The 27,589-nt window shown below is 34.2% G+C and overlaps 1 protein-coding gene across 4 annotated transcripts in view; it reads right to left on the bottom strand.

Moving 5' to 3' along the window:
* Positions 1-475: 475 nt before the first annotated feature.
* Positions 476-27,589, bottom strand: part of LOC116338029 (protein bunched, class 2/F/G isoform-like) — an 87,937-nt gene continuing 60,823 nt past the window's right edge. For all 4 annotated transcript variants that reach the window (XM_031763063.1, XM_031763062.1, XM_031763061.1 and 1 more), the window contains 2 exons: positions 18,091-18,142; positions 476-2,283 (listed from right to left, as the gene is read on the bottom strand). In XM_031763063.1, coding sequence (XP_031618923.1) covers positions 2,059-2,283; positions 18,091-18,142 — 277 coding nt within the window. In that variant the 3' untranslated portion in view covers positions 476-2,058. The remainder of the gene's footprint in view (positions 2,284-18,090; positions 18,143-27,589) is intronic.

The following is a 27,589-nucleotide window of genomic DNA, read 5'->3' on the forward strand; positions in this document are numbered from 1 at the left end:
ACACATTTAATGAGTATACCAGCACACATTACGTGACATATTTTAAATAAAATAAAAATTCACATTTATGTTTATAGAAAGCAAATATGAATTGCAATTGGTCTACGGTGTTCGTGTACATAAAGGGAAAAAACCATTTTCAAACACGAAATAGGATTTAATTACAAATGCTTCAATTTGCATGAGCTGCTTGTGAATTGCTGAGTAAATGGAACAAATGAAAGAAAAAACTATTTATTTTAATCAAATTCGGACACATGAAAAACGTAACTGCATTAATTCGTATAAAAATGTGAAAAATTATAAAAAGAATTTTCCAAATTGAAATCCGTCATGAAGAACATAAGGCGACATAAAAAAAAACTTCGCAAAAATTAACGCGTTTCCTGTGAACTATTTAAAAAAACTCTCTGAAATGGAAAATAAGATAAGGACGAAGAATTAAAAAAAAATACGAAATTTCATTTGATTTTTGTCTGATTGGACTTTTAGATAGACATATATATTTTTTACAGATTTTTTCTTCATTTTTTTATTGACTTCTAATGCATCACAAAGAATATGTTCTTTTTTTTTCAAATAGTATTAATTTATCAGTAACATATAGTATTTTAACAGAAATTAAATCTATGTATGTGTTGTTTTTTTCTTCATTCTTTTTTTAATGACTTCGGACAGAGAAAAAAAAATGATTTTTTAAATTTGCATGAATGTGCTATTATTATTTTGCTTATTTGTTTGTTTTCATAAAAGTTTTACAATATTATTTGCTGCTTGAGTGTGTAAGACTGTGTCAGATTCGTCAGAAAATGGTAGTAATATTATATTTAATATGAATTACAGTTCATTTTATGTAGTTTGTTCAATTTTTTTTTTTATTATTTTGTTGTATTTTTTTCGGATGTGGTTCCTTTCTATTAGCTCTCAATCTTAATATCATTATACATTTTAAATAATAAGTTATTGAATCTTATTGCGAAAGTTTTTAGTAGTAATTAAACTATCAACATTTTATATTATTGCAGTCTAACACGTCGATCAGGTGTTCACAATACAATCTCAATTAAATATATTGTTTCTTTTTTTATATCTTGGATTTTCATAATTTACAAATCAAATATTGTTTTTTTTTTCTCATTTATGTTCATTTTTATTTAATCATTTTGTTGGTTCTTATTTGCAAAATAGAATCGTTCCCATCTTTTTGTCAGACGTTGAACGTATTCTGCATAATGTTGCTGATCGATTGTGGCAGCTGAATTCATGTCATCCACATATCGTCCATGTATAAATTTTTGCTGCACATCCAACACTGCTGTGTGTGTGTGTGTGTGTGCGTGTGCATGTGAAACACCCAGCCGAACAAAAAAAATTGGCGACCACAAAAGATTTTCCCTATCTTCTGCTTATCACACGTCCTGTTAGTCGAGAACTGTTGTGTGAATGTGTTTGTGTGTATGTCTTTTTGTCTCTGGCATCATCAAAGTCCAGCCGTGTTCATTTAAAAATCTTCAATTTTTGTTGGAGAAATTATCACAAAAAAAAATTATCAAATATATTTGCTTGTTCATTCAATGCCTATGTTGCTTCAATGGATATGCGAATGTTTTCAGTTGTGAATGATACAAAAGCAAATGTGTTGTTTTTTTGTTATGTTATCGCAAATATTCTTTTGTTGCACCAAAAAAAGCCGAAAAACTTAAAAAAATATAATTCTCATGATGATGATGGTGGTTTTGTTCCGCTGATGCAAATTAAAATCTCAACGTTCGCAATTCAATCGAAAGCAGTGATCATTTTTCTAAGTCGAGCATTCGTTAACATTGTTTGCAAATGGTGTGTTTGGATTTTTCTAGTACAATTTGCGATAAATCATTTCTCATTCATTCATTTTGATAGATATTTTTCGGCGAAGAGAAAGGGGAAAAACGACGAAAGCGCATATTTATATATAGATATTTTTTTGTTGATTTGGCGCATCAATTAAGAATTGTTTGTCCCATTGTTTTCGTGTGAGAGTATGTTTATGATATTGTGCATTTGTGCTATGAACACGGCTTATGAAATTGGTCCATTTGATGGGTTTGAGTTGGTCGCAGTATGTGTTGTTTTGGTTGGTGCGGCCGTTGTCAATTTTGTTAAAGTCTCTTGCGATGCATTCGCCTTCAATATCGTATTTTCAACTTCAAGCTGATTTATCCGATCCATCAATTCGGATATTTTCTCCTTGAGTACTTCGACTTCTTCGCGCACAGCGAACATTAAATGCGATTTTACAAGATCCTGCAATGAAACGAACAAATAAAGAAAAAAATTATTTAGTACATTTGAATTGAATACGAATTATTGTATATTGTTGTTGTTTGATTGAATGCTATGCTTAACAAGTATAATTGAACAGAAATGGCAAACTCATTGACTTAAAGTTCATTGAAAAATACAATATATATAACAACGTCGTTTTTTCATTTAGGACTCGTTCGAAACGAGTAATGCCAAGAAGGCAGTCACGAAAAAAAATATAAAGAACCAGAACACCGATTAAAAATAGATGACAAGTTGTGCCAAGTTGAATAAGGTTCTTGGTTCGATTTTGCGACTTATGTTCAAGTGAATGTTTTTCGGCATGAAATTCGACCATTTAGATATCGTGTAAAATACTACGCATCTAATGCCATCCCATTTACAACCGAATCAGGAAGTGTTTTCGTCGGAAAATTCCGCTTCCAAAATATTATGCGTATATTGCGTACACGTGCCGTTCAATTTTCCATAAACAACTTGTTTTTCCCATTTTCTCTATCGCCCCCCCCCTCGGGAGAATGGAAAAAATGCGGCAAAACAAACTTTGTTTACAAAATTCGCTTCAATAAACACATTTTCTGGATAAGAAACATGCGCACTACGGCATTGCGTTCGATAAATTGCGTTTTCCATCTCTCCACCAATCCCAAGAGCTGGAAAACCAAAACAACCTCATCTGTTCGGCACGTGTAAACAAATTTCGCATAACTTTTTTTCTTTGTATGCTCGCTTGGTTTTTCGCTCTTTCGAATCATATATGCAATGGACATATTACTTTTTACGAGATGATTAAAGACAAAATGAAAACAAAACAAAAATGCGTTTCGAAAATAAAAGACACCTACTCTTGCGTGTGGAACCATAACGTAGCAGGTGCTGTCGTGGCCCTTTTGACGAATTTCGTACAGCCAATTTTCTGGCTGTGGATTGTATGTGAGTGTATCAATCATGTTGGCTGTGTTACTTTGAACGGTATTTGTGCAGCACTTCATTCGGTATGGGTTTTTTTAAATTAAAATTCTCAGTTTTTTTTTTTTGCTTTTCAAAATTACTGCTTTTGTGGCTGCTTCTCTGTTATTTCTTTCTTGAAGTGCTTGATAACGCTTATCAGGAATGTTTTAGTTCAACAACGATTAGATTGGGCGACTCGTCACTTCTTCTCTCTTATTTTCAATTGTTCACAAAAGTCTATCGCTTTTATTTTGTTTTAATAATTTTAAAATTTTGTGCACTTTTGTGTATCTCGCGAGCAGTTTTGTTGCGAAAATTGATGTGAGTGTTTTTTTTTTCTGGTATAGCCTTGACTAGTTTTGCTTTGCTTGTCGTTGTCGCGAACGAGAATGATAATTATAATAATGTGTATTTTTATATATCGTCGATTTTTCTTCTCTTGGGCTTTATTCAGTTGCAGTTTGTGATTGCAGTGTTAAACGATTTGTATTTTGCTTTTTTTATAACTGGTTTTTTTATTTGTCAAGAAAATGAACAAATTTATTCGCTATTTATTTCTTCCTTCTTTTTTTTTGCTTCGCGTATTTGCGTTTTGTTCAATTTAAAAATTCTGTTATATTTTTTTCTCTTTATTGATAGAATCACAAGTTCTTACTGCTATTCAATTTAAAACTTCACGTTTTTTTTTGTTTCTCTGTGTCAAGATATATAATACTGTTCGTTCAAAGTGTATTTTGTTGTAGCAAATGTTCAGGTTTTTCTTTTAATTTTACAACGATTTTAAAACGAGTTTTTATTTTGAGATAATGTTCAACTTAATAGCAAAATCACAATAATTTCAGTTCTTGAGTATTTATCTCTTTTTTTCTGTCACTGTTCAATTTTTTCAGTGTAAAATGATTTCAACACGATTTGCTTTTATTTTGCTTCAGTTCAAAAATTCTTCTCTTTTTTTATTTGTTTCGCACGTAACAGTGGATACGTCTTCTTGGTTTGCGCTTCGCTTTGCGATTGAATGGCAAATCGTTCCCCAGCTCGGTGTTTCTATATAGCACTGGTTGCTCGCTTCGATTCGTAAGCTGCTGCTGCAGTCAATTGGTTCTCTCCGTGTGTGTATTGGCGGTTGCTGCTACGTCGCAGATAATGAAAAAAATATTAAAGGAGAAAGATACGGACCGCGATTGTATGTTTACGTTAAAGACGACGTTGTCGTTTTTTTGTCTTTCGTTGCGTCGAAATGAATATATGTATGAACTTTACAATGTCTTCCGCCTTGGCGAGTACGCGTTTTTTGAATCTTTCTCAAATACTTTTTGAATCGACTTTTCGAAAAGAAATGTTGTTTCGTTTTTTAATTTTTTTTCTTCCAACACGAATATCTATTGAATAACTGAATCGTTTTGAACGAATTGCTTAGAATATTTATACACAAGTTGTTTTCTTTAGTTCAAGTAATTATTTCGTTCAAAATGAAAATTTCAATTGATCTTTCAACGATTTGTGTTTTTGTTTTCTCTCAATAGTTGAGTTGTTCTCTCTATGATATTTAGTCGGCGACTGAATGTCTGCCATAAATCGCAGACCCACTTATATGGTAATCTCGAGAGCGTTGTAATTTGCGCATTATGTGTGTGCTGTGTGTGTGATTCGGATCCGTCTTGTTTTGGTTTGTTTGTCTCGTTTTATTCTATGCGCGCTTTATCGCTGCTGCTTTTTTTTTCTGTTGTTATTATTGTAAATGTGTTAGCGCGGTACGGAATGTGTAATCGATGTTGCTGTTGCGCTTCAAGCACTCTTCTTGCTGTTGTTGTTTTCGTTTCTCATTTTATTATAATTTTATTTATTTATTTTTTTCATGCCCCGCATTCAGACCCAACTCGGTGTCACTGTGTGAGTACGCGTGTATGCGCTTATGGCTTGTTTGTACAATTTTGCCCACATATTCGATACGCATATTAGCGTACAAATGAATCGAAACTATTAAAGCGTTCGGCAAAATGTGTGTGTGGTTTTTTTTTACTCGTTCGGCAGATTATATATTTTTTTTTTTTTTCAAATTGTTCGATTTACTTGGAACCGGTCGGTATTTATTACATTCGCATTCGGTTTTCTCATTTGTAATATTTGCATAGAGAAACAGAAAAAAACTCATTTAAAACTACGTCGTAAGAGAGAAAGAGATTGACCCCCACTTTTTTATTTATTTTGTGTCTTTCATCACCGTTGGAAAATATTGCTGAATCAAGAATAGAACTTTATAACTGCAACTCATGTTTCTCTGCCGCATCAACATGCGACTTTCATTTTTTTTTGGAAAATTATCAAGGTGACGAAAGAATCGGAAAAATTACTGCAATAATTACTAAACGTAATTTGTATGCACTGTTTTCGACTGACAAATGACAAAGCACATTGCAATTACAAGAAATAATATGACATTTTTTTTTATTCAGTGAAGAAAAACATTTATTCGTATCATATTTCAATTGAAATGTTTTTTTTTTAGCATTCTAACTGGGTTTTTGAGGATCCATTACTCATATTGGTTGTATGTGACAAACAAGCACGTAATATGATTTTCCTCGTTTTTGTTTTTTTTTTATATAAATTAAGTCGTTATGAATTTTGTCCATTTCAATTCGTATGTATATTAGTATCACCGTCAATCACCTATGAGTTATAAGGCAAATGGTGATAATTTTTATTAAAATATGTCACTTGAAACGAATGAAAAAAAGAGTCACCCGTTTCTTGTCTTATAAATTTGCGGTTAATTGTAAATCATAAACAAATTTTTGTATGCATATCGGTTGCAAAACCGAGTAAACAGTGGAAACTAACGTAAATCCATTGACTTGATTCATTTCAATCACGTTTGCAGACAGTGTGACTAGTTATTTCTGTGTTTTTTTTCGTGTACTTTCAACGTCATACGGGGGCCATAAAGTGATCTATGCAATCTAGGCATGCAAAATAATTAAAATGTGCAGTGCACAAGCGTTTTTTTGCTTCTCTAGCTGTTGCATGCCCCGTTCTCATCTAGTTGAATGTAGCTCATTTGCGGTGTCGTCATATGACGTATGAAGTAAGTAATTAGCCATGTATTAATGATCAATCGCACTATTCGGAGAATTCTTCAACTCAATTAATTTTCTACGTTGTTCGAAGCAATCGAACTGCATCTAAACTACATTTTGCCAACCGATTCAAATTAATTCTCGATTCGAAACTGTAATTTTCCGCCAATATGTTAAGTTAAGTATTTTTCCCATATGAATCATGATTCTGGCCATTTTAGCATGTTGATTGATTCATAAAATTGAATACAATCACAGTGTGAATCAAACGAATATGCCGTCGAATAGAAAAAAATTAAAGCATTGTAACTAACGCCTTTGTGCGGGAATATAACATTCCATTTGATTGCATAAATAAATGCGCGTGCGAGCCGTAAACAATTGTTTGTAATAAATACGTTTGATAATTGAAAGAGTTCTGTGATCATATCAAATCAACAGGGGAGGGATGACGAATAGCGGTGACATTAAGTCTTTGCTGCATTCAACTGAATGTGATCGGTTTTATTTTTCGAATATAATATTATATGTTTCGTATTGTCACTCTCAATATTCGATGCAATCGATCAGTTTTCATTACGTCGATGGAAAATTTGAGGTTAGCAAGTGGAATGCGCTGCAAATGAATGTATTTAAATGGTATTTGCATTGAATTTTCTTTCACTCACTCGCAAGCAACGGCATGAAAAACAATTCACTTTAAATCACCGTTCATTCTCCGAATGCAGCTTCTCAGTCGCTTGCAAAATAACTTTGGCATTTAGTCAAGTCGGTTACATCGAGAGAGAGAGAGAAAGAGAGAGAGAGAGAGAGAGAGAGAGAGAGAGACAAAACCCGAAACAAGTGCAAAATAGATGTACAAGCTAGCTTGAGAGGGCAAAAAACAAAATGCATTTAATTGTTCACTTGTCGACTCAAATCGAAAATAAAAAAGAAAAATAACTTGAGGCGAAAATCGCGAGTTGCAATCGATTTAATTACACGCGAGAGGATGTTTTTGTTTTGGGTTTTTGGCACTCAATCACACTTTTGAATGGTGTAAATATGTGTTTACGTGATCTTGTGCATAATAAAATTTGATGCTGCCACTGTTGCCGACTCGGCATTCAATGAAAATGTTCCCCCCATTTATTGTGTCGCATTGATGCGTTACAACATTGGATCTATGATCTTCTTCATCTTTTTTATGTCTATATTTCTCGTGAATTTTGCGTTGAAACTACTAGTTTGATTGCATGTGCCAAGAAAGATGAAGACAAAAAAATAAACATCAAGCACGAAAACAAGGAATAAAAACACGCAAAAATTGCACAGAATAAGCTGCAAAATATTTATTGCAATGACATTTATATTGTGTGGTGATGATGATGATATGTTTATACGAGCGGTGTGTGCACTCGCAAAGTTGCGCCCCGCAAAACTCACACACACATTTTTCGCCGCTTAGAACTTCTTTTGAAATGGACATATCGTAAACGAATGATGACAATGTCATTGTAAAATGTGATTTGTTTTGTAGATTATATTACACGGCACCCATCATTTTGATTTTTGCCTGACACACATACACAGCGTAATGTGAAATGATTCATTTATTTTGCTGCTTTTGTTGAGCGCATTCAGTTCGGTGTGCATTTCTACATCATTATATTATACTGCCGCCTTGTGGTCTCTCTTGTGTTTTAAAACGCTCAAAATGATTAGTTGATGTCATTTAGAACAAAACAAATAAACACTTTAATTGTGAGCGCGGAATGTTTTTCTTTTAAATCTCGCATTTGCAAATGTTTGACTTTTATTTGCTCGACTGTCATATCGCTTTGTAATCACCATGTAATATATTGTGCGATATATTTTATTAGATACTCTTCGATATGAATGTGTGAATGCAGTTGATGCATTTTCAGTCGATGGAAAGTTTTTAGCAAAACCGACATAGAGTGAGAGAGCGAGGAAGAACGAAAGAAATTTTTGATCGAAAAATGCCACGCTGACTGACTTGTACAATGCATGCTTCCGACAGTGTGCCGTACGGCGGAATGTGATTTTAACGTTCCAACAATTATTTATAGAGAAATATTTTAAAATTTCATATATATATTTTTCTCGCAAATATCTTCAAGTTTCACTCTGATTGAAGTCAATCAAACCAAAACTGTTGTGCTGAGTCCGTAAAACTTGAGCTGTCAACTTTGACAGTGCGGTGATATTGGCACATCAATTCAACTCAGGCCGGTCCATATGTACTTGACGTGTAACTATTAATTATAGTTACGAGTGAAGGAAGTTCATTTGCGGCCTTTTCGAGCGAATCGACAAAAAATGCGTTCAACATGCATTTCGACTGAGTCAAGAAACGGCTATCATCCCATTCCACGTATTTGATCACGTTAAGAGGCATAGGGCTATTCTCATTTTTATTATCGGTCAAATTCATATAGACAATTCAAAAATTTTATTCAAACAAATAACAAAAATTCGAGAGAGAGAGATATCGAACGCAGCGACAGCTTTGTCTACATGCACTTTTTCAAGTGCTTCTGTTGATTGAACGGCCTTGGTTTATTATTTGCATTCTTTTTTGTTTCATTTTCTTGCTTCTCTTTGTTGCTGTTGTTGTTATTTCAATCATGCGCCGATACGAGAAACGAAAAATCTCATGAGAATTTTTTTTTCAGATTGAGTATGTCAATAGCTTTGAGCGCAATGGCAAATATTTTTATTTTCGACAGATATGTAAGCGCATTCAAGTGAAATGTAAAATATAAGTGCCAATCGACCGGCCTGGATTCAAATGCTTTAGAGACAAACTTCGAGCACATCGCAGAACAGGCATAGATACTGCACCGCATTGATAAAGTTAATAAGAGTTTGAAAAAAGCTAGGAAAAATGGCTCTGTTCCAGTAAAATGTAGTAACGAAAATCGATTGAAGGCCTGTCTAGTTAGTAACTGTAGGGATGCGCACGATCACCATCAGTGCAGAGGATGAATGACGTGTGTTGACAATGCTCGATTGATATTTCAAGACTTCTTGACTTTTTTCGCATTCGTCTTCATTTCTCGCACACGCTTCCATGTCATATTTTTTTTAGATCGTATGCCGAGTGCATTTGAAGTGTGCCAAAGAGGTATACTGATTCTGTGTCATATTTTTTTCAAGAATCTTGACAAGAAAGCACTCAGAATATTGCCGCGTACAAAATCTGAGCAAAAATATAGGTTGAGAAAACTCGAAAAAATCACTTCACCGGTTTCTTTTGTACATGTCAAAGACGGAAGAAAAATGTATGTGAAATTTAGAACGAAATCTTGTCACATCAAACCCAAAATAGATAAAAAATGATTGACGAAAGTATAACTCATGTCGATGAATGTCAGTGTGCCGTTCTTCCAAGAATAAGACTCATTTCTGTCCCCATTTCTTTTTCACATCCCAAGTAAGCTCAATTTCACTTGACAATATCGACGCAAGATATTTTTAACATTTACAGCATCTCCAATGAGAAAAATTAAGCATTTTAGCGACTTTTCAAGTAATTTTTGGCCATGGTTTTCGTCTATTTTTTTGAATTGGTCGCTTTTGTTTTTTGCACATCGTTATCGGAATGCATCACAAATGAAATTCCAACGATGCATAATCCAATCACTTTTTCGCGAATTATTGGTGCAAAAAATGTAATGAAATATTGAAAAATTATCGCTAATAACATCATGAAATCAACAATTTGTTGATGTTGTCTGTCTTTGTGTAAACAAAGCATTCAGGAACAAAATGAAAAAAATGACGAAACACAAAGCACGTTCGGAAAGAATACGAGAGTGTCTCATGTTTCGTTATCGCACCAAAGTTTCACTGAAACTCATCGTAAATGATTTAAATGTATGTAAGTTTAATTTATCTCATGCAAATTAGTCAATATCACAACAATATCAATTGATTTATTAATCAATGCACGAACGAAAGACGAAAACGTCTTAGTTTGCGTACATTCTCAGTGATCAATTACGATGCAAATGTGTGTGATTCTCTCTCTTGCTCACTCTCCCTCTCTCTTAATCTCTTACTCACTCTTTCTATCTGAATATTCAACTGGACTCATGATTGAAGTATTTATTCCGGCTATGAAGGCGAACAAGCACACTTTATTCAACAAATTATTGCATATGTGCATATTTTGCTATAATATTCTATCGATATAGATAAAGCTTTGTGTGGACAAATATGGTGATTGTTTTCTTTCAAAATGATTCATGTGATTGTCGAGAGAGAAAACGAAAAATTCCATGCCGATTTAACTTGTAAATTACATTTTATCTCCGAAAATTCGAATTCCCTGGGAAACACTTGCTACGTGTAGATAAAAAAAACACGTATACATTTTACTATACGTACTGATTGCTCGTATTAAAGATTGAATATGAGAACTCACACACATTTTGTGTGAATAATCATTGTCAATTTGACCCGAATCATAAATCATGACATCCCTAAAACGAACAAAAATGTGATACATGTTGACTGATTATAAAATAAATATACTGAATTTTTGTCCTGTCAACAATTGATTTGTCGCATATTGCACAATTTTTTTAATTGGTGCGACGTTTGTCCAGTTTATTTGTTTACAGAAAAGCTTCGCCAGTGTAAAGCAACATTGATTGGTATGTTGTCACTAAAAGTTGGCTGGCGGGTTGAAAATCGCATAAAATTTAGGTTATCGCTTCAAATTGATACTCATTCGCTGAGCCTTATAGTCTGTTAGCGATGAATTATGTGATGAGTTGAGTGTCTAATCAGTGCACGCCAAGAAAAATATAATAAACAACTCGTATGTTCGTCAGCATTTCGCCAGCGCCATTTTCATTTCGAGAGAGAGAGAGATACTTTACTCGAACCGCAAATCAAAATTTATCATCGCTTGAAATGAACCGTGTGAGCAAAATGATTTGCATTGAAATGAAAATCAGCATGAATCGATTCAACTTTTTTTCTATCAATCGATTACATTCCAAAGGTAGTGACAGTGAAATGAAGAGAAAAAAAAGCTTCTAATTTCAAAGTCATACATATTTTCGGATTGTAAAAGTGCAAAAATAGTAATCTGGATGTTTGAAAGATGTGTCAATGTTTCATTGCACTGATTAGCAGAACATTAGCGGTTGAGTGAAAAATAAAATAAAAACCATCGTCTATTTTAAGTCTTTGAAATGATCCTGATGTTTGATTTAACATGTACACTTCATCGCACATAACATTAATTGCGCAGTTGTTCTTTGAAAATCATCATATTTTTAAAAAAATCTATTCAGTTTGTTGCGTGTGGCGAGTGAGCGTTCATTTTTTCGTCTCACATTACTGTCAAACCGAATCAGTTCGAGGAGCTGAACTGTGTCAATCAAAGCCTTTTTTGTGTATAACATGAACATCGTGTGCGACGATGTGAAATCTATTTTCAGCAAATGTTCTCACTTTTTTTCGATCTCATTTTTTGAAATTCAACTCTGAATTCCATTCATGTTCCTTTTTTCGCTTGTACACTTTTCTTTAAAAAAAATATAATTCGAGCGGTCTTCGTCCCTCGCATTTTATTCTTTCTATTCATACGAATTTAAGCGCAGAATATATTTATTTTTATGAACGAAGAAAACAAGAATGAAAATTTTCCGAACAACTTTTATAAATAAACATACGGCCAGTGAATACTGTATTGGGCAAACATTTTGTTGAAGTGTTTTGCCAGTGATTGATTTAATTTTTTTTTTGGATACATATACAAATAGATAGAGAGAAAGAGAGACATTATTAAAGATATATTCATAATATTATTGTTTTTATTTATCAATTAAGGCAAACACATTCCTTCGGACGGTTTTCTTGGAAGTCGAATTTTGTTTGTTGACGATCAAAATGTGAAAATTTTTGTTTCGTTTGTTTCGGGACTGGCACACATCCATCAAAAGAATCCAAAAATGAAATTCAAACAGATGTTTGTGACACGAGTTTTCAATATGCGAACGAAATAAAAAAAAACTGTGTCGATGGCAAAAAAACAAATTCTTCTTCGATCAACCCATTGTTTTCGATCGACTTTTTTAAATATGGTTTTCGCTTAAGCATACGATATTTTTTTTCGACAACAATTGACACCGATTTAGTTAATTATATACAAAAGTTTACTCAATGCATGTGGAGTTTGGTGTTTATTTAGTTTGATGCTTTAGATAAACATATCGACACCGGATGGATCGATCAATGAAAGAGAAAAAAAAAGAACAACAACCGGACACCTTACATACACATTCATACGTAAACATCAATAAAATGAAGTGCTTTATGATAAACCACCACAAAAATGTGCAATGCTCATGATAAAAATATGGTCGGTACATGGGCGAAAAAGTAATAATATGAAAACACTTGCTACTTTTTGCCGCGTCGCTTTTTTATATTTTGCAACGCAAAAATGAGTCAATAAAAAAACACAATTTCCATATTATTTTCTGGAGGTACCTTTATACCTTCTTTTTTATTTCGATCAAAATATTTACCGTTCTCGAATGAATCATTTGAGCAAACAACACACATGAGACAGGATTCACACAGTGCGAAATTAAATTATTGTACAAAATGGGTTACGAAATGAATTAAAAAACAACAACATATTTGTCGAAAGTTCGATCGAAAATACGTTTCATTAAAATAGAACTGAGTTGAAAGTGAAAATGTTGCGCATCGGAACCTCCATATACAAAAAAAAAAATATCTTTCGTCTCGTAATAGAAAAATCGAACGTAATCAGAAAAAAAATCGCATTTGATAAGTCAACTATAATTATCGATTCAGTTTTGAATAGAAAAAAAAAACCATGTCACGCTGCTAGATGGAAGTTACGTGCCCAATGCCGATTTTCGATTATATGTTAAGGCAATCAGCCGAAGAGATAGAAACAAATGCCATTATATGAATGAACTGTCACACCATTGCAAGCCATTAAATGGTCGAGGTTTATGTCGCAATATTTTCGCGTACCCAATAATTTTCCGAAACCAATTTGTTTCTTCAAATCGTTTTTTTTTTCTTATAACATCAACCGTATAATTATCAAATAATTATTCAAAAACAGCTGCCGGATAGAGTTGGCCTAATGCATGATATACGCTAATTCTGCGAAAAGCCTCTGTAATCCGATTGAATCACCGAGAGGTACGCGATTGCTGCATTGCATTTTGCATTATCGATGTCAAAAATCGAATTTCGATAAATGCAAAAGAAGCAGAAACAAGAGATAGAGAAGGAAGGCATCGATATGGTTCGATCGTTGTATATTTTGCTTTCAAGATAGCCAACGTAAACAATGTGATTGCAATTTGTCTAGATCAGCTTGTCAGCTGCGTTTCCCGTGCACAATCACATAAAATATTTACTTTTCACACAAAAAATACACTCAAACATTGACATGTGAAATGATAAGAGCTCTACTCTTCTTATCACGTACACACAGACACACACCACTGCAAAAAAAATGTGCACGGAAACTCCAGAACGCTGAATAAAGCGTGTTTGACATTCAACGAACCGCACCATTCGTTTAGAAGAAATAGTATACGGCTTAAGAAGGAATTTATTTCAACAATTCGCGCGATAAACATTGAAACAAAACACAAAAATGTGTAAACAAAGCAGGTTTACGATTTCGGTCTAATCAATTTTGAATTAAATGGCGTACTACATGGCAAATGGAAAAAAGAATTGTGTTATACGTTCACTTTTATAATCTCATTATAAATTACAACAAATCGGTGATTCTTTCTATTATTCTTTCAAACGATTTGCGAAGAAATTGTGAATCACTTGCCGCTTCAATTGTTTCAAATGTGAGGGATTTTTAATGGAAGTAAATGGATGCGATGAAATGATCGTAATTGGTGGCGTGATCATAAAGTCGATGACTACACTAAAAGGTTTAACAACCTATATCAACATAAAGTAGCGGGTCAATTTACACGTATTTTGTTGATCATTCATGCCGATTTTTGTTTTAATGACAAAATTGAAATGCGCTTCGATGCTATAGGCACGTTTCCCAATCGGTCGCTGCAAACAAATACGAGGGAGCAAGCGAGATGGAAATAGTGAAAGACGCAAGCCACGTGCAATAGAATTCAATTCTCACCTCTGATATAATGTTCTTGACCGAATGAAAACCGTTAATTTAAACACCAACGTTCTTCTTGCCGCCGTTTTTTATGCGATGAACGTGATGTGTGACAAAATCCAATTCAATCAAAGCATGAGATCGAGAGAGAGAGAGAGAGAGAGAGAGAGGGAGAGAGAAAGAAAGAGAAGTGCAAGCAAAAAGAATGAACAATGATTCGATATGATTGTCGTTTCCTATTCGCCAACCAAGTGATCGCGGTTGTCGTGCATAAGTCATCGCCAATTGATATGCAATGCCTGAATAAGAGTGATAAAGACACATTGTATCTGGTGTGTGTTACCAATTGAAATTAATCCCATTGATTATTATTTTTCGCGAAACGGATGCAACAGAAAACTTGTATATCTAACTGATAAACGTGTTTTTTTTCATACATATATTTTGTCGATCTGGTCACTGTTGTTCGTTTTTTTGGTCTCGACTCTCAACAAATCCACTTTCCAATGTATTCAAGTTGTGCAGTTACGTGCTGATAATGTGCGGAAAAATACCGAGAAGTACGAAGTCGAACCATATCAAGTCGAGACAAGTCTACTTGCGATGCAGTAGCAAAAAATTGTCGATTAGGAATTCGACGCTGAAACTGTACTCTCGGAATCGATTCACCGCGCGTCCAAATAAAATGGGCCATTCTGAATATGAGGCGTGCACGCGACGACAACAGAAAACTAGGACCGAACTTTAAGCGACTCTGTTTTAGAAAGAAATTTGCCATTTTGCCACAATTTTCTCTGTGAACAAGAAGTGAATGCGTCTAACGGAATAGCATAGCATCGATTTGATGCCGTCTCCGACACTATGTGATGAAGTTTTATGATCTAGTTTCACATTGGAGCGGACTAAAGAAGTGCATAACTACTGTTTGCCAGTTGCGGCACAAGTGACAGGTTGCATGCCACACAAAATCGTCTATTGACATATTACAAATGGAAGAGATAAATCATGTTTGTTATATTTCAAGTGAAAGACGAGATGGAAGAAAAAGTTTTCATCACGATCACTTTTTTTTCATAGTTCTCTCAAGTTTGAAAGACTACATTTTGATTGATGCAGTCATAATTATGAGTCGGTTGGAGAGTCATTTCTTCTTACGCCATTTGATCTAGGCGAGTGTAGAGCGGATGCTATTAACTATCCTTCTTTCTCTTTCTCATTCGATTCTTTTTTTTACGCTTATGGTTTTATGTAATTTTCGACATCAATGTGACTCTTTCACTCTAACAACATCAATCAATTTCGTCACTTCCTATGCGTCAATGAAAAGTACATGATTCGTAACCGAATTTACAATCAAACGTCATTCCAAATATTTAACGACATTTTGTTTTATAGTGGCATTTTTGTTTAGGGCGTTTGTGCTAAACCATGCGATAATTTTTTCAAATGCAGAAACAGAGAGTTGGTTTGAAAAAAAACATACATTTCCTGATGGAAGCCGATAAATTTTACAGCCATAATTTCGAGAATATAATTTTTATAGAAAGCACAAGCTTTTGCTTTTCAAATACTATTTACAATATGTTGTACGTTTGTATGACGTACATGCAAAATGCCAAACAACATCAAATCATATTTTACATATTGACAGCAATAAAAAAAAATCATTCTCAATCGAGCCACGAATAAAAACGAAGGAGAAATTAGGGATTGACGTGATTGCTGCACGAGAGTTTTGAGTTAAGAATTTTTTCTTTCATCAAAAATTAAATGACCATGTTTTACACATGTTTTTGTTGTTGTGATTTTTGCTACTGCTGCTCGATGCATTTGATTTTGGATTTATTTCTAAATGGTTCTTTTTCGTGTTACACGGTGTACTGCCTACTCCGTATATTATACGCTGACCGATTCGTGTATATTCATAAAATATGCGGATTGCATGTTGCATGCAATTATTTTTCGACATTTCTCTTTTTTTCTCTTGCGCGCGCGTTTCACGTAAATTATGCAGCATTTTTTTTTCTCGCGCACACATATTTTGCCGTTGTTTTCTGCAAATGCGCTTAGTGCATGCAGCAAATGGAAACAAAAATATTTCGAGCATATTTTTCGATGCTCAGGGTAAATACCGAAAGAGATGGTTATCGTTTGAGGAAGTCGGTCACACAAGGGTGTGTGTGTATGTTTATTTCAATGCATTTTGTACTTCCAATGTAGTTAGGGAATTGCCTTCACATTTTTTTCCTCTCTTCTTTGGCTCATTTGTTTGGGTGCGACCGCAACGAAGGACATCATTTCATGAATTATTTGTTTTTTCCGCCAAAAAATACAACTGAATCATTACTTTTTATGCAGAAAAAAAAAGTTTTGTGATTTTTGAAATTGACCCAACAAACATTTTTGTATTGAGGAAAAATTGATGGAAAGTCAGTCTGACATTCATTTTTCAATTTATATGAAATGGAAAATGTGTATTGAGTTGTTCGCAATCTAAATTGATTCATTGACATCAAAATGAAATAGAAATCATTTTCTAATGCTTGACTTTTATCCGGATATGGTTAAATAGAATGAGAATATGGTCAAATGCGAGTGAATACTGAGCAAACACCATGACAATTGTATCTGGTGATTTCAGTGAATTTAAAACTAGAATTTTATGTCATCGAGCCGCTGACATGGTTTGACATTCACTTATTGTGCACCGGATATATTTAACCAGATTTCATTCTTTCGAATGTAAAAGTAAATGCGGAAAAAACGAAAAATCTGGAGAAAAAACGGAACCAATTCTTAAAATCGATTAACTACGAATAATTACACTGGAAATGATGTAGGAAACGATGAAATTACATCTGTTTTGACCTTTTTCGCACTTCTCGGAATCAAGGTGAAAGACTCCATCATGTGTGGTGTCTGCTTTGGTTTGATAGCCCGTACATAACAACGATTTATGACTGAAAGATTGATTTTAATAATTTATATCGAGACATACAACAATTTCACACAGAAAATTGAATGAATGAACAATGTGTACGATGAATATTCTTATTATGTGCAATCGGCTCCACGAAAGAAGCGGAAATTCAATTAATGCTTTTACATTCCCATTCATTTCAATTGAAGTCCGGAGTGTCGAATCTGTTTGTTTTATGGGTCATGTAAGACGTTCAAGAGCCGCTCAATTTATGAATTTACTTAATCTGACGGTTTTGTTGACGTTTTCTAGACATGAATGAATAGCACGCAACATGCTTCGCGTATTATTTGCAGGCATTCGAAGGAAATCGGTGTAAATTACTCTTCATTCATGGCAAACATTTTTGGCCGCCGACTTTGTTTCAATTTTTGCATTGTATTTACGTTAATTTAGTGTATCATGTGACAACATAAACACGACTTATGAACGAAATTACTGTTATTACTGATAAAATGTGATTCCGGCCAAATACCAGCCACGACCACTCTCAATGAATTTTTCATCACAATGCATGTCTACCATAATTTATGTATACATTTCTAAATTGTTATGATTTTAAGTTTGCCATTACTATTCAAACATAAGTCTATTCTAAATAAAATTGTAAGTGTACTTACCATTGCTTGTTCGATCTTATTGTCAATTGCAACTGCACTGGTTCCAGAAGCGCTAAAAAGAAAGAAAAAAAAACATCAATACCATTAATTGAAGCATTTACGATTGGTGATGAGTGTGTCTTGAGCGATTTATCGCATCATTTGTGATCATCTGTCATCTCGAGCAAATATTCTATTGCTAACTAAGCGACAAAGTATTTAATTTCAATTGAAAACACTTACGGTTGAGTGGCAACAGCAAGAGGCGTGTGCCAAGCGAAGTATTTAGGGGAAACCAATTTAAAAACAAGTTGCTTAAACCGCAATCAATGTGTATTCGTTAAGTGTAAAAAGCATAGCATTTTATGTAAGTCATGTATATTTATAACATTAAGTGTGGGGCGGTGAGACACTTCGTGTTCGGCTATGGATGAGCTAGAGCGCGAATTACGGAAGTAAAATAAACGCACACGGCAAGATCCGAATACAGTTTGTGTTTAATTGTCACTGTCACATATCTCAATCTGTATGCGATACGTGAAGCCTTAGTTTTTTGTTTCGAACAAAAAATTAAAGCATCGAAGTTTGTGTGCATAAATTCTCTGTTCGAGCACACTAAAAATAGCATTTATTATCGCACTCAAACTTGGCAATGGGCGAAAAGAGAATATTTATTAATATTGTCACATTCATTTTTTTCTCTCTTCTCTCGCTTCCTTGTTAACATATTTCATCGATAAAGACGGTAATTTATCAACGCGCAAAGTAATTAAGATAAAAAAAACAATTTTACAAAAAACAATTGATCTTGGTTCATGATCATAAAAACGCTATAAACAACATTGCTATGATAACAGCTGTGTTTTCATCGTCATTTAGTGGTCTGATAATTTTGGTTTTCAGATTTTTTTCAGTTTGTAATATAATGAATTTAGCCTATTTAAATGAGGAAAGAAATGGTGCATATATAAGTAATTCAATCAACTTAAATGGTGGTGTGCACGAATCAAAGAGTAAAATGTAAGCTATTTGCTAACTGGTCTCGTTCACATCAAATGGCTAATGGGATTGAAGTAGAAAACAACATTCATATTGATACCGCGAGAGAAGTCGTACAAATTTGGCCCATATTTTCAAAGTGTTATTTCACAGGTTTCTGTTTGAAATACCATTTGAGTTTATATGCTTTTTGTTTATTTCGTTCGACCGTTTTTTTTTTTGTTGCACGCTTTTTTTCAATTTCAAATGTATTATTCAACGTTATTTTAAAAACACTAGACTAACTGGTGCATACGAAATGATTTTTCATCTTCTACTTCGTTTCATACAAAGTGAATTTGGCTTTGTGAAAAGACGACAGAATAAAGCGAAATATTTCAGTCTCGTTGAAATGTCCTTGGAATTTACGTTCGTTTCGCCCTTTGTTTCCACAACGATGGCGATGGAACAAAAGACGAAGAAATTGTTCTTATCCGTTTCGGTCGCAGAGTGAAAAGAAAACTGGTTTCATTTATATGCAGATGTTTTAAAATGTTCGTTCGTGCAATTCCTTTGCATCGCTCTGATTGGAACAACTGAAGCGTGCATCGACAAAAAAAAATATGCTTTCAAAATTAGCAAGCGAGAAACCAAAGTTAGAAGAAGGTTATTTGGTCCCTAACAAATGACTTTTGCAACAACATCATCATCATGCAAGAATGCTTCGACTTTGGCATCGGCATGTGTATCCTTGGACGGTTGTTTTTAATTTTCTGCTACAAACAAACAAACCCAAATGGATTGCAGACAGAAAATGAAGAGATGAAAAAGAACAAACAAACGAAACATTCTTAATGTATTGCGCAATCTCAACGCCTTTTCATCCGTGCTGTTGTTGCATCAAAACAATATGCACTTTTTTTTGCGACTCCTTTGCATTTTGTGTGCAGCCACATACGAAAAATATCCAAAAACGAGAGCGAATGGAATTGATTCGGCTCTGTTTTTTTTTCGGTGAAATTCAATACACACGTGAAGAACATTTTCGTTGCGTCTTGTGAGTATGTTTTTGGTGTTTGTGCAAAGTCTGAACGCATGAGATCACCATATTTGTTTGATGTTTGTACACAAAAGAGAAGTTGTTTTGCTTCATTTTTCTTTCTGGCTCTACACTCAAAGAGTAAAATTCTACAGTGGTATTTTGTTCTCATCGTACGTTCTGTACGTCGTTCAACATAATGACATCACTTCTATTCTGGATTGACTCATATGGACGAGTACGCAAACAGGCGCACACACAATTATAAACAAATATATACAATGAAACCGCCGATAAATTTCGTATGCATGCGACGTTGCCAATTTTTGCGCCATCGCAAGCGCTCTCCTTCTCTATCACTCGCCCGTTCGCCAGCTTTAAAAAAAAAATCATTTGCGTTTTTATAGTTTTGTTTTTGTCGAATCTCCGGCAAAACTCCGCACACTACAATATATTCATTATTCCAAAATCCACACGCGCTCACGTTTTATGTGTTATTTAGCTAGTTTGCTTGCCGAATCAATCGACATGGAAAAATAGTTTACAGCACTCCAAAAAACAACAACAACAACAACACACAATATAACAAACCATCAACGCGAAATAAATGTATGGTTTTCTGTTGTGGTTTATCAACTGGAAGGAAACCCGTGCGCTGTGTACATTATGGGTAATTCAATGAATTCACGTTTTCGTCGAGCTCTGCCATTTATAAATTATTGTGCAATTAAAAGCATATGGAATGGAGCGCGCAGACGATTTTTTGTCCCCGATCGCCGGCATACACAGCCGATTAATATGTGATAAGGAATTGCATTAACTCCATGTGAACCATGTGGTTTTGTTTGTATACATTTTGGCTAATGACGCATGTTTATCAAGGTCTCAAATCATACGCTTGTTCTAGAATAATAGAAAAAATCATTCTCAACACATCATTTTCAATATATTCAAAACCAGATCATCTTCAATTTTACAATCAAACGTCATTTGCATATGACATTAAATCTCGATCAAAAACAAAACCCACATTTCAATGGCACTTGTCAAATTCATGTATAAAATCTCATATCTTTCGAGAGATTAGTTGTGATAATTTGATGAATATATGGACGAACGATGATGATTTATTATACAAAAAAATATCGGATCAAAGTATAAACATGTGTGTATATCTGTGTAAATTTTTCGACTATTCAGTTTGTTAAGTATTTTTTTTTACTTTGATGCGAATTACCGGAATTAACACCGGCAGCATGTATTCGGTTCTATTGTTGAATCTATAAGTTAGCGATATCAAGACTTTTTTTGACGTATTCACTATAAATAATACTTATTTGGTGAAATGATGAGACCGTGCCGCGAATCGAAAATAACAAACCAATCAAATAAGCATAGATGTGGCGAATGAAAAAAAAAAACGTACTAATAAACTGTAATATCCATTAATTAGCATAAATTTTTGTATTCTATATTGATTGCGACTGCCAATAACAACATAACAATTATGACGTCATTGATTTGTAAGCGTACGTATGTGTCGTACGACTTTTTTTTGGATGCGGCAGCCGATTGTGAAAAACAACTCTCCAAAATGGATGCGAATAGATACAAAAAGTGATTCACCGCCTGTAACACCTTTTCGCGTACGATGCTTTTGGTCGATGGTGAGCGATTCGTTTTCGAGTTAATGTATGTATTTAGTTTTTTTTGTTGTTGCTGTTGTAAGCATCAAAACAATATGGCATAGTTTTTGAATCGATTAATTTTTGTGTATGTATCTTACGATAGTCCTACTTTCAACACACTCTTCCAATTGTTGATTGTAGTTGAACTTCAGTTTGAATGTTTTCGACATTTAAATAGTTTGACTGATTGACATCGATTCAATTCAATTCGTATTTCTTCGGTTCAAATGGAGTTTTTCCATTCACTCGATATTCGACAGTTAGAGGCATATCAATTCAGCAATTAAAATTGCTTTGATTTAATGATGAGCGGAGGTTTCGGTTCAATTACCTTTTGCTTCTTTCGAAATTCACAAGAATTGCAGCTATCTTGTGTGTGTGCATGTGATGTAATTGAATTTGGAACAATGGACACATAAACACATTGGCTCCAACACCAATCCGGTATTGAACAAACAAAGCACTTGTGGGATTTCGGTTGTAAATGGATGGTGAAATGGTTAATTAGACTCAAACAAAAAGAAAACCTTTTGAACTGAGCTGTTGCTATGACGATAGTTGTCGTGTCGAAAAGTAATAGCGTGTAATTGGAATTGCAGCAAGAGACGAAAAATGATTACAATAAAACATATATATCGTTAGTTTGATCAAAGGTTAATATGACAATGTGTCTCATAAATGCATATTGTACATCATGATGTCAATCAGACCACAATCATCCAACTAATGAGAGTGCAAAAGCGTGCGGAAAGCAATCAATAATGCCCAGTGCTACGGTTGCATCTGCGACTATGCATACTAATTAAGAGCAGCAATTTGATACAAAAAAAAAACATTGTAATCGCTTCGACTTTTATGAGCTGCACGTGTTACAACTACATCCAAATAGAAATCCATTAACACCCTCATATGTACAGAGAAAAAAAAGCGCGATCAAAATGATAGAATTCATTGACGTAATTTCACCAGCAAGTTATTAGTTTATGGACCTCTTCGGTGAAACAACTAGCCGATGCGATGTGAACCGGTTTTTTTTAAATCAATAAATCGGCAACACCAAATATGAAATACGTTTATTGCTCAATGTCAATATAATAGTTTTTGTTAGTGTTGTTGGAAACTATGATCATAAATGTGCATGAGTTTCCATTGGTACAAAGTCGAATATCTGAAGGGGCTCCAAATTGAGATTGAATGGGTTTTATTGCATCAGAAAGGCATGGTTTGATTGCCAAGTGTGTAATTATCAATCATATAGTTCTGAAATGGGCGTATTTTCACCTCAAAAACTACTTGAAAATCAAAACGGTTTTCGATCTGTTTTACTTTTTGAATGTTGTTTTACAACCGCTTTGATTAAGAACTAGTTGAATGTACTTTGTTATTTGAACAAGTACACACGATTAAAAGTAAACTTAATAAAACTCATTTTGTTTTTCTTTGGAACGAAAAAAAAAAAACCAAATGGGTTTTGCCCAATTGAGAGAGCGGTAATTTTCTATACATATCATGCACTGATCAGTGAATGCAGTAGCACATTTTAATCAAACATCTAAATCAAAAATGCAATAAAAACAAACGCTCGTGCATATTAAGCCAGAAAAATAAAACATTTTGATCGAATCGCATTCGTCTCTCTTGCATTACTGCCTCGAATTGTGTAAAATTGATATGTGATAAATTATTTTCTATTTATTGTCATGACACACAATATATAATATTTATATATAAATATGGTTGCAATGACAAGATTTCCAGTTGAATAACGAGAAAGAGATAATTTGTTTCAATTACAACAAGTTCGAAACGATGAAAAATTGCATTTCATTTTGACATGCCAATATCATCTGATATTTGTCCCTGAGATAATGAAAAAACGAACTCCATATTGTCTCCCATGTATCATTTTCTGTACACGTATCACCGAATTGAAAAAAAATAGTACTCGCTCATTTTATTCGGTCGAGTAAATTTGTGTGTGCATTTTAAATTCGATGCAGTTAATAGGTTTGGCACTGCTATCTATCATCGTATGCGAAACACTCGTAGCGATTCTTCAATTAAACAAACAATTTCGATTAATTAACTTTGTGCATTCTATATGGATATTGAATTAAGTCTTCATTGTAAAAATCGCTCTTTTTTGTCCAATAAAAAGTTTGCGTGCACGTGCCACTTTTCGTTCGATATAAACTTTTTTTTTTATTGTCAGCTGTCAGACAAATCAATGAACTAAAAGGAGGAGATCGAGAAAAAAAAATAATTGTGTTTCCATTGCTTATGTTTTAAAATTTTGTGCGTATTCTATCGATTTTTATCGAAATCAGCAAACTTAAGTGCAACGAAAATGAGTGCGTAAACTCGAATGCATATGACATATGTCATCAATAATTTTTTTTTACTTACATTGGATAAAAATGGTCAATATATTTGCTAACCGCTTCTCGTAAAATATCCGGTTTACCAGCCGAAACCACTACCGGATACTGTTTACGTTGCATTGCCACTATGTTCGATTTCATTTAATTTTTCTTCGTTTCTTTTCAAGCAATAAATTATAAAAGTTTTCTTCTTCTTCAAAGTTCCAGTTTTTTATGATGTCATTTACTTAAAATGCCATTTGTCGAAGTGGTTACATCGCTTTTTTTCTATAAATTTCTGATTTAATGTGCTGTTTTTTTTAATTACGAAACTAATTCAATTTGATAATACGTTGATTAAATCTGCTGCGGGCAGACAAATGCCGTATGTGTTCAATTGAATAGAAAAAAAGATGGAAAAATTGTCGCACATAAAAACAAAGTACATTGCTTTCATTTTATGGGCCACCGGTTTTCCACTCTTTTTGAATTCTCTCTCTCTCTCTCTCTCTCTCTCTCTCACATCTCAGTGCAAACACGAACAGAGTTTGCCAGGGCACAAAAAATGAATTGAATTTTTTTGTTACTTTCGCTTTTAAATGCCAAATGTGAGCTACATTTTTCTACATCTTTTAATTAAAATCGAGTGTGGATCGTGTGCTATTTTCCCGGTTTCGGTGTTGAAGCAACAAAAACAGGAAGGAAATTGAAGTCGATTTCTTTTCCAAAAATGCACCGTAACCACGATCATGCATCAAGTGAACAGAGAGCATGTGAACAAATTCACATTTACATTATGATACAATCAAAGTTCAGGTCATTGTAACGGTTACAGGCAGAGAGGGAGATAGACAACTACGAACAATACGAGACATATGCTCAAAACATTTGTAAGTTGTACACGGCGATTTTATTTTATTTCTTTTTTTGTCGGTAAATGAATTGGCTTATGCAATGGGCAAAAATGCATGCTTAAATGGGTTGCACGCGTGCAGCGCAAAAACCGAAGCAAAATCAATTCCAAAATAATTTGTAATTGAAATTTTTTTCGTGTGTGTTCCTCTCTCGCTGCACTGTCTGCTTAGCGCTTTGTTTTAGTTCATATATGTAGTATGTCTATGCATGAACTCATTTTCGGTTTCGAAATGAAACGAAAAATTCTCGCTATGCTTTGAAATCGAAACACAAAAAAACGCAAATATTTCCCGTGTTTTTTTTTCGTTGCCGGAATGAAAGAGTGGCTGGTAATCGTCGATTGACGACAATAACCATTTTGTTTTATCTATTTGTTGCAAACAGCGCGGTGAAAGGCTGAATATGTGAAGAAAAAACACCATACGACTCAAAGACGAGAGGAGAGAAAAAATAACGTCGGCAAATTTATGTCTATTGTTATGGAACGGTCATAAAACGGAAATCGATTCATTTCCAATATTTTTACGATCTAATGACATGAAATGGAAACATATTCTATATTCGAAAATGTTAGTTGTCTATTTTTAAACTTTGATATCACATCAGAAAAAAAACGCATAAATTATATCGATTGCGAAAAGCATGTGTAAAACTTCCGCCGCAGTGCAAATGTGTGAATTTTATTGAAGTTTTTACTATCAGCATTCAGTGCCATTCACAATGTTTCACGGTTTGACACCTGAGGCGGGCATGAATTTATGGACGTTCGATGGTTTTTTTTCTTCTTCCAAGTTTTATGTCGTCTGCAAAATAAGCTCGATAAAAAGTGTGCCTTCATTTTACACATCTCTATCGAAACAACAGACTGAACTTACAAGACCCACTGTCTGAGCAGAGAGTCACGTAAAAATACGCGGAGAGAAAGAGAGTGATATGATAACTGTGACGAAGATGTATTTTTATGAACGCGAAAAAAAAAACATATCGCGCGTCGTTAGGTTTCACATGTTTTATTGCTTCGACGCTATATATCTAAAACATACGTAGACATGAGTACCGAGAATGCACACAAAATGGCGGCGTATAAAAACTCTCACAAACCGATCGAGGTTCGGAAACCATTGCGTTTTTTTTTTCCTCGCACAAACATTGTGGTGTATGAATAAGAAAACACCATGATTCTGAATCGAATACGACGGTATTCGTATCGTTCTCACTGTCACACTGCACATGCATGCGGTTGGTTGACAGTTTCATCATTATCGGGTTTTATGTTCATGTTGGCTGTCATCTTAATTTATTAAAAATGACATAAAACAAAACATAAATCCAAACTGAAATGAAACACGAACCACGAACCACTATCACAGTTAACACTTTCAATCAAAATAAACGACATTGTTTCTTTCAAAGAAAATTCAATTTGTTTCACCTTATCGATTTTAATTGTACGCGCATAAATGCACGAAATTTCAATTTAAATTGTTTATACATAAACTATGTCACTAAAACCGTTTTCTTTTTTCATTCATTGATCAGTCGTCGCTGACATATTTGATAATTTTCGGAAAATTAATTAAAAAAGAAAAGAAAAAAAAGAAAAAGCAAATCAAATCGAAATGCACGCATACAAATGAATATTACAAAAAAAAAACGCTTGCACTACTGTCAAATGTACAACGAAAACTGCGCTTATGCAGATCGTCGTTGAAAATTCATGTCGTTGATGGACGAGTTGCGGGCATATTATTGAGAATTCAGTGTGCAATTGTTGTTGCTTATCGTCATTGCGTCTTCAATGTGTTGGGCTTTCTTTGTCGATGAATTGTGAGAAAACCGCAGCCTATTGCTGATTTTCAAGCGAAAAACAACGGCATGCGATGCGTGTATTTGACGTGTGTGTTAAACGTATCAGCGGACACACAGAGAGAGAGAGAACATGGTTTTGAAAAGAGAGTTGCGATTGTCTTGGCTCTCAAAAACAGTATTTTAGTACGCATGTCAATGAATGTACGGCTATTTTCCCTTTTTATTCTCGATGTCGATGTGAAGACGCGATTGCAATGAGAGAATTTCACATGAAATATGCGCTCTTATTTACACATACAGTGACGAACGCGCGCTAGCTCACTGGTACTTCTTTCCACCGTTGGATGTGCGTTGAAGAGCCACAACACACAATCACAGAGACATTTGTGAGCATTTTCATTCCAATATACATAGATATTTTGGTTTTGACACAGCTGAATGCGTTTTATGGTAAGCATTTCAATGCATCAGCTGTTTTTCCGTTCAGCCTAAATCGTGTTCGACAGTGCGTATGTGTGTATGTGTTTGTTGTTGTTGTTGTTATTGTTGTGTTTTTGTAGAACAATTGCGAGCGACCGAACGCACACATTACGTGTAGTATATCATTAGAAAGTATCCATAACACATTCCGCGCTCTCACGTACAATCCAATGCATATATTCTACGCGCGCTCTCTTTCTCTCGCTTCAAAGTGATATGATGTGTCGGTCGTCTTTGGTTTAACTTTCACG

Source organism: Contarinia nasturtii, unplaced genomic scaffold (genome assembly GCF_009176525.2).
Source record: "Contarinia nasturtii isolate CC-2019 unplaced genomic scaffold, AAFC_CNas_1.1 Cnas_scaffold_350, whole genome shotgun sequence".
Lineage (NCBI taxonomy): Eukaryota > Metazoa > Arthropoda > Insecta > Diptera > Cecidomyiidae > Contarinia > Contarinia nasturtii.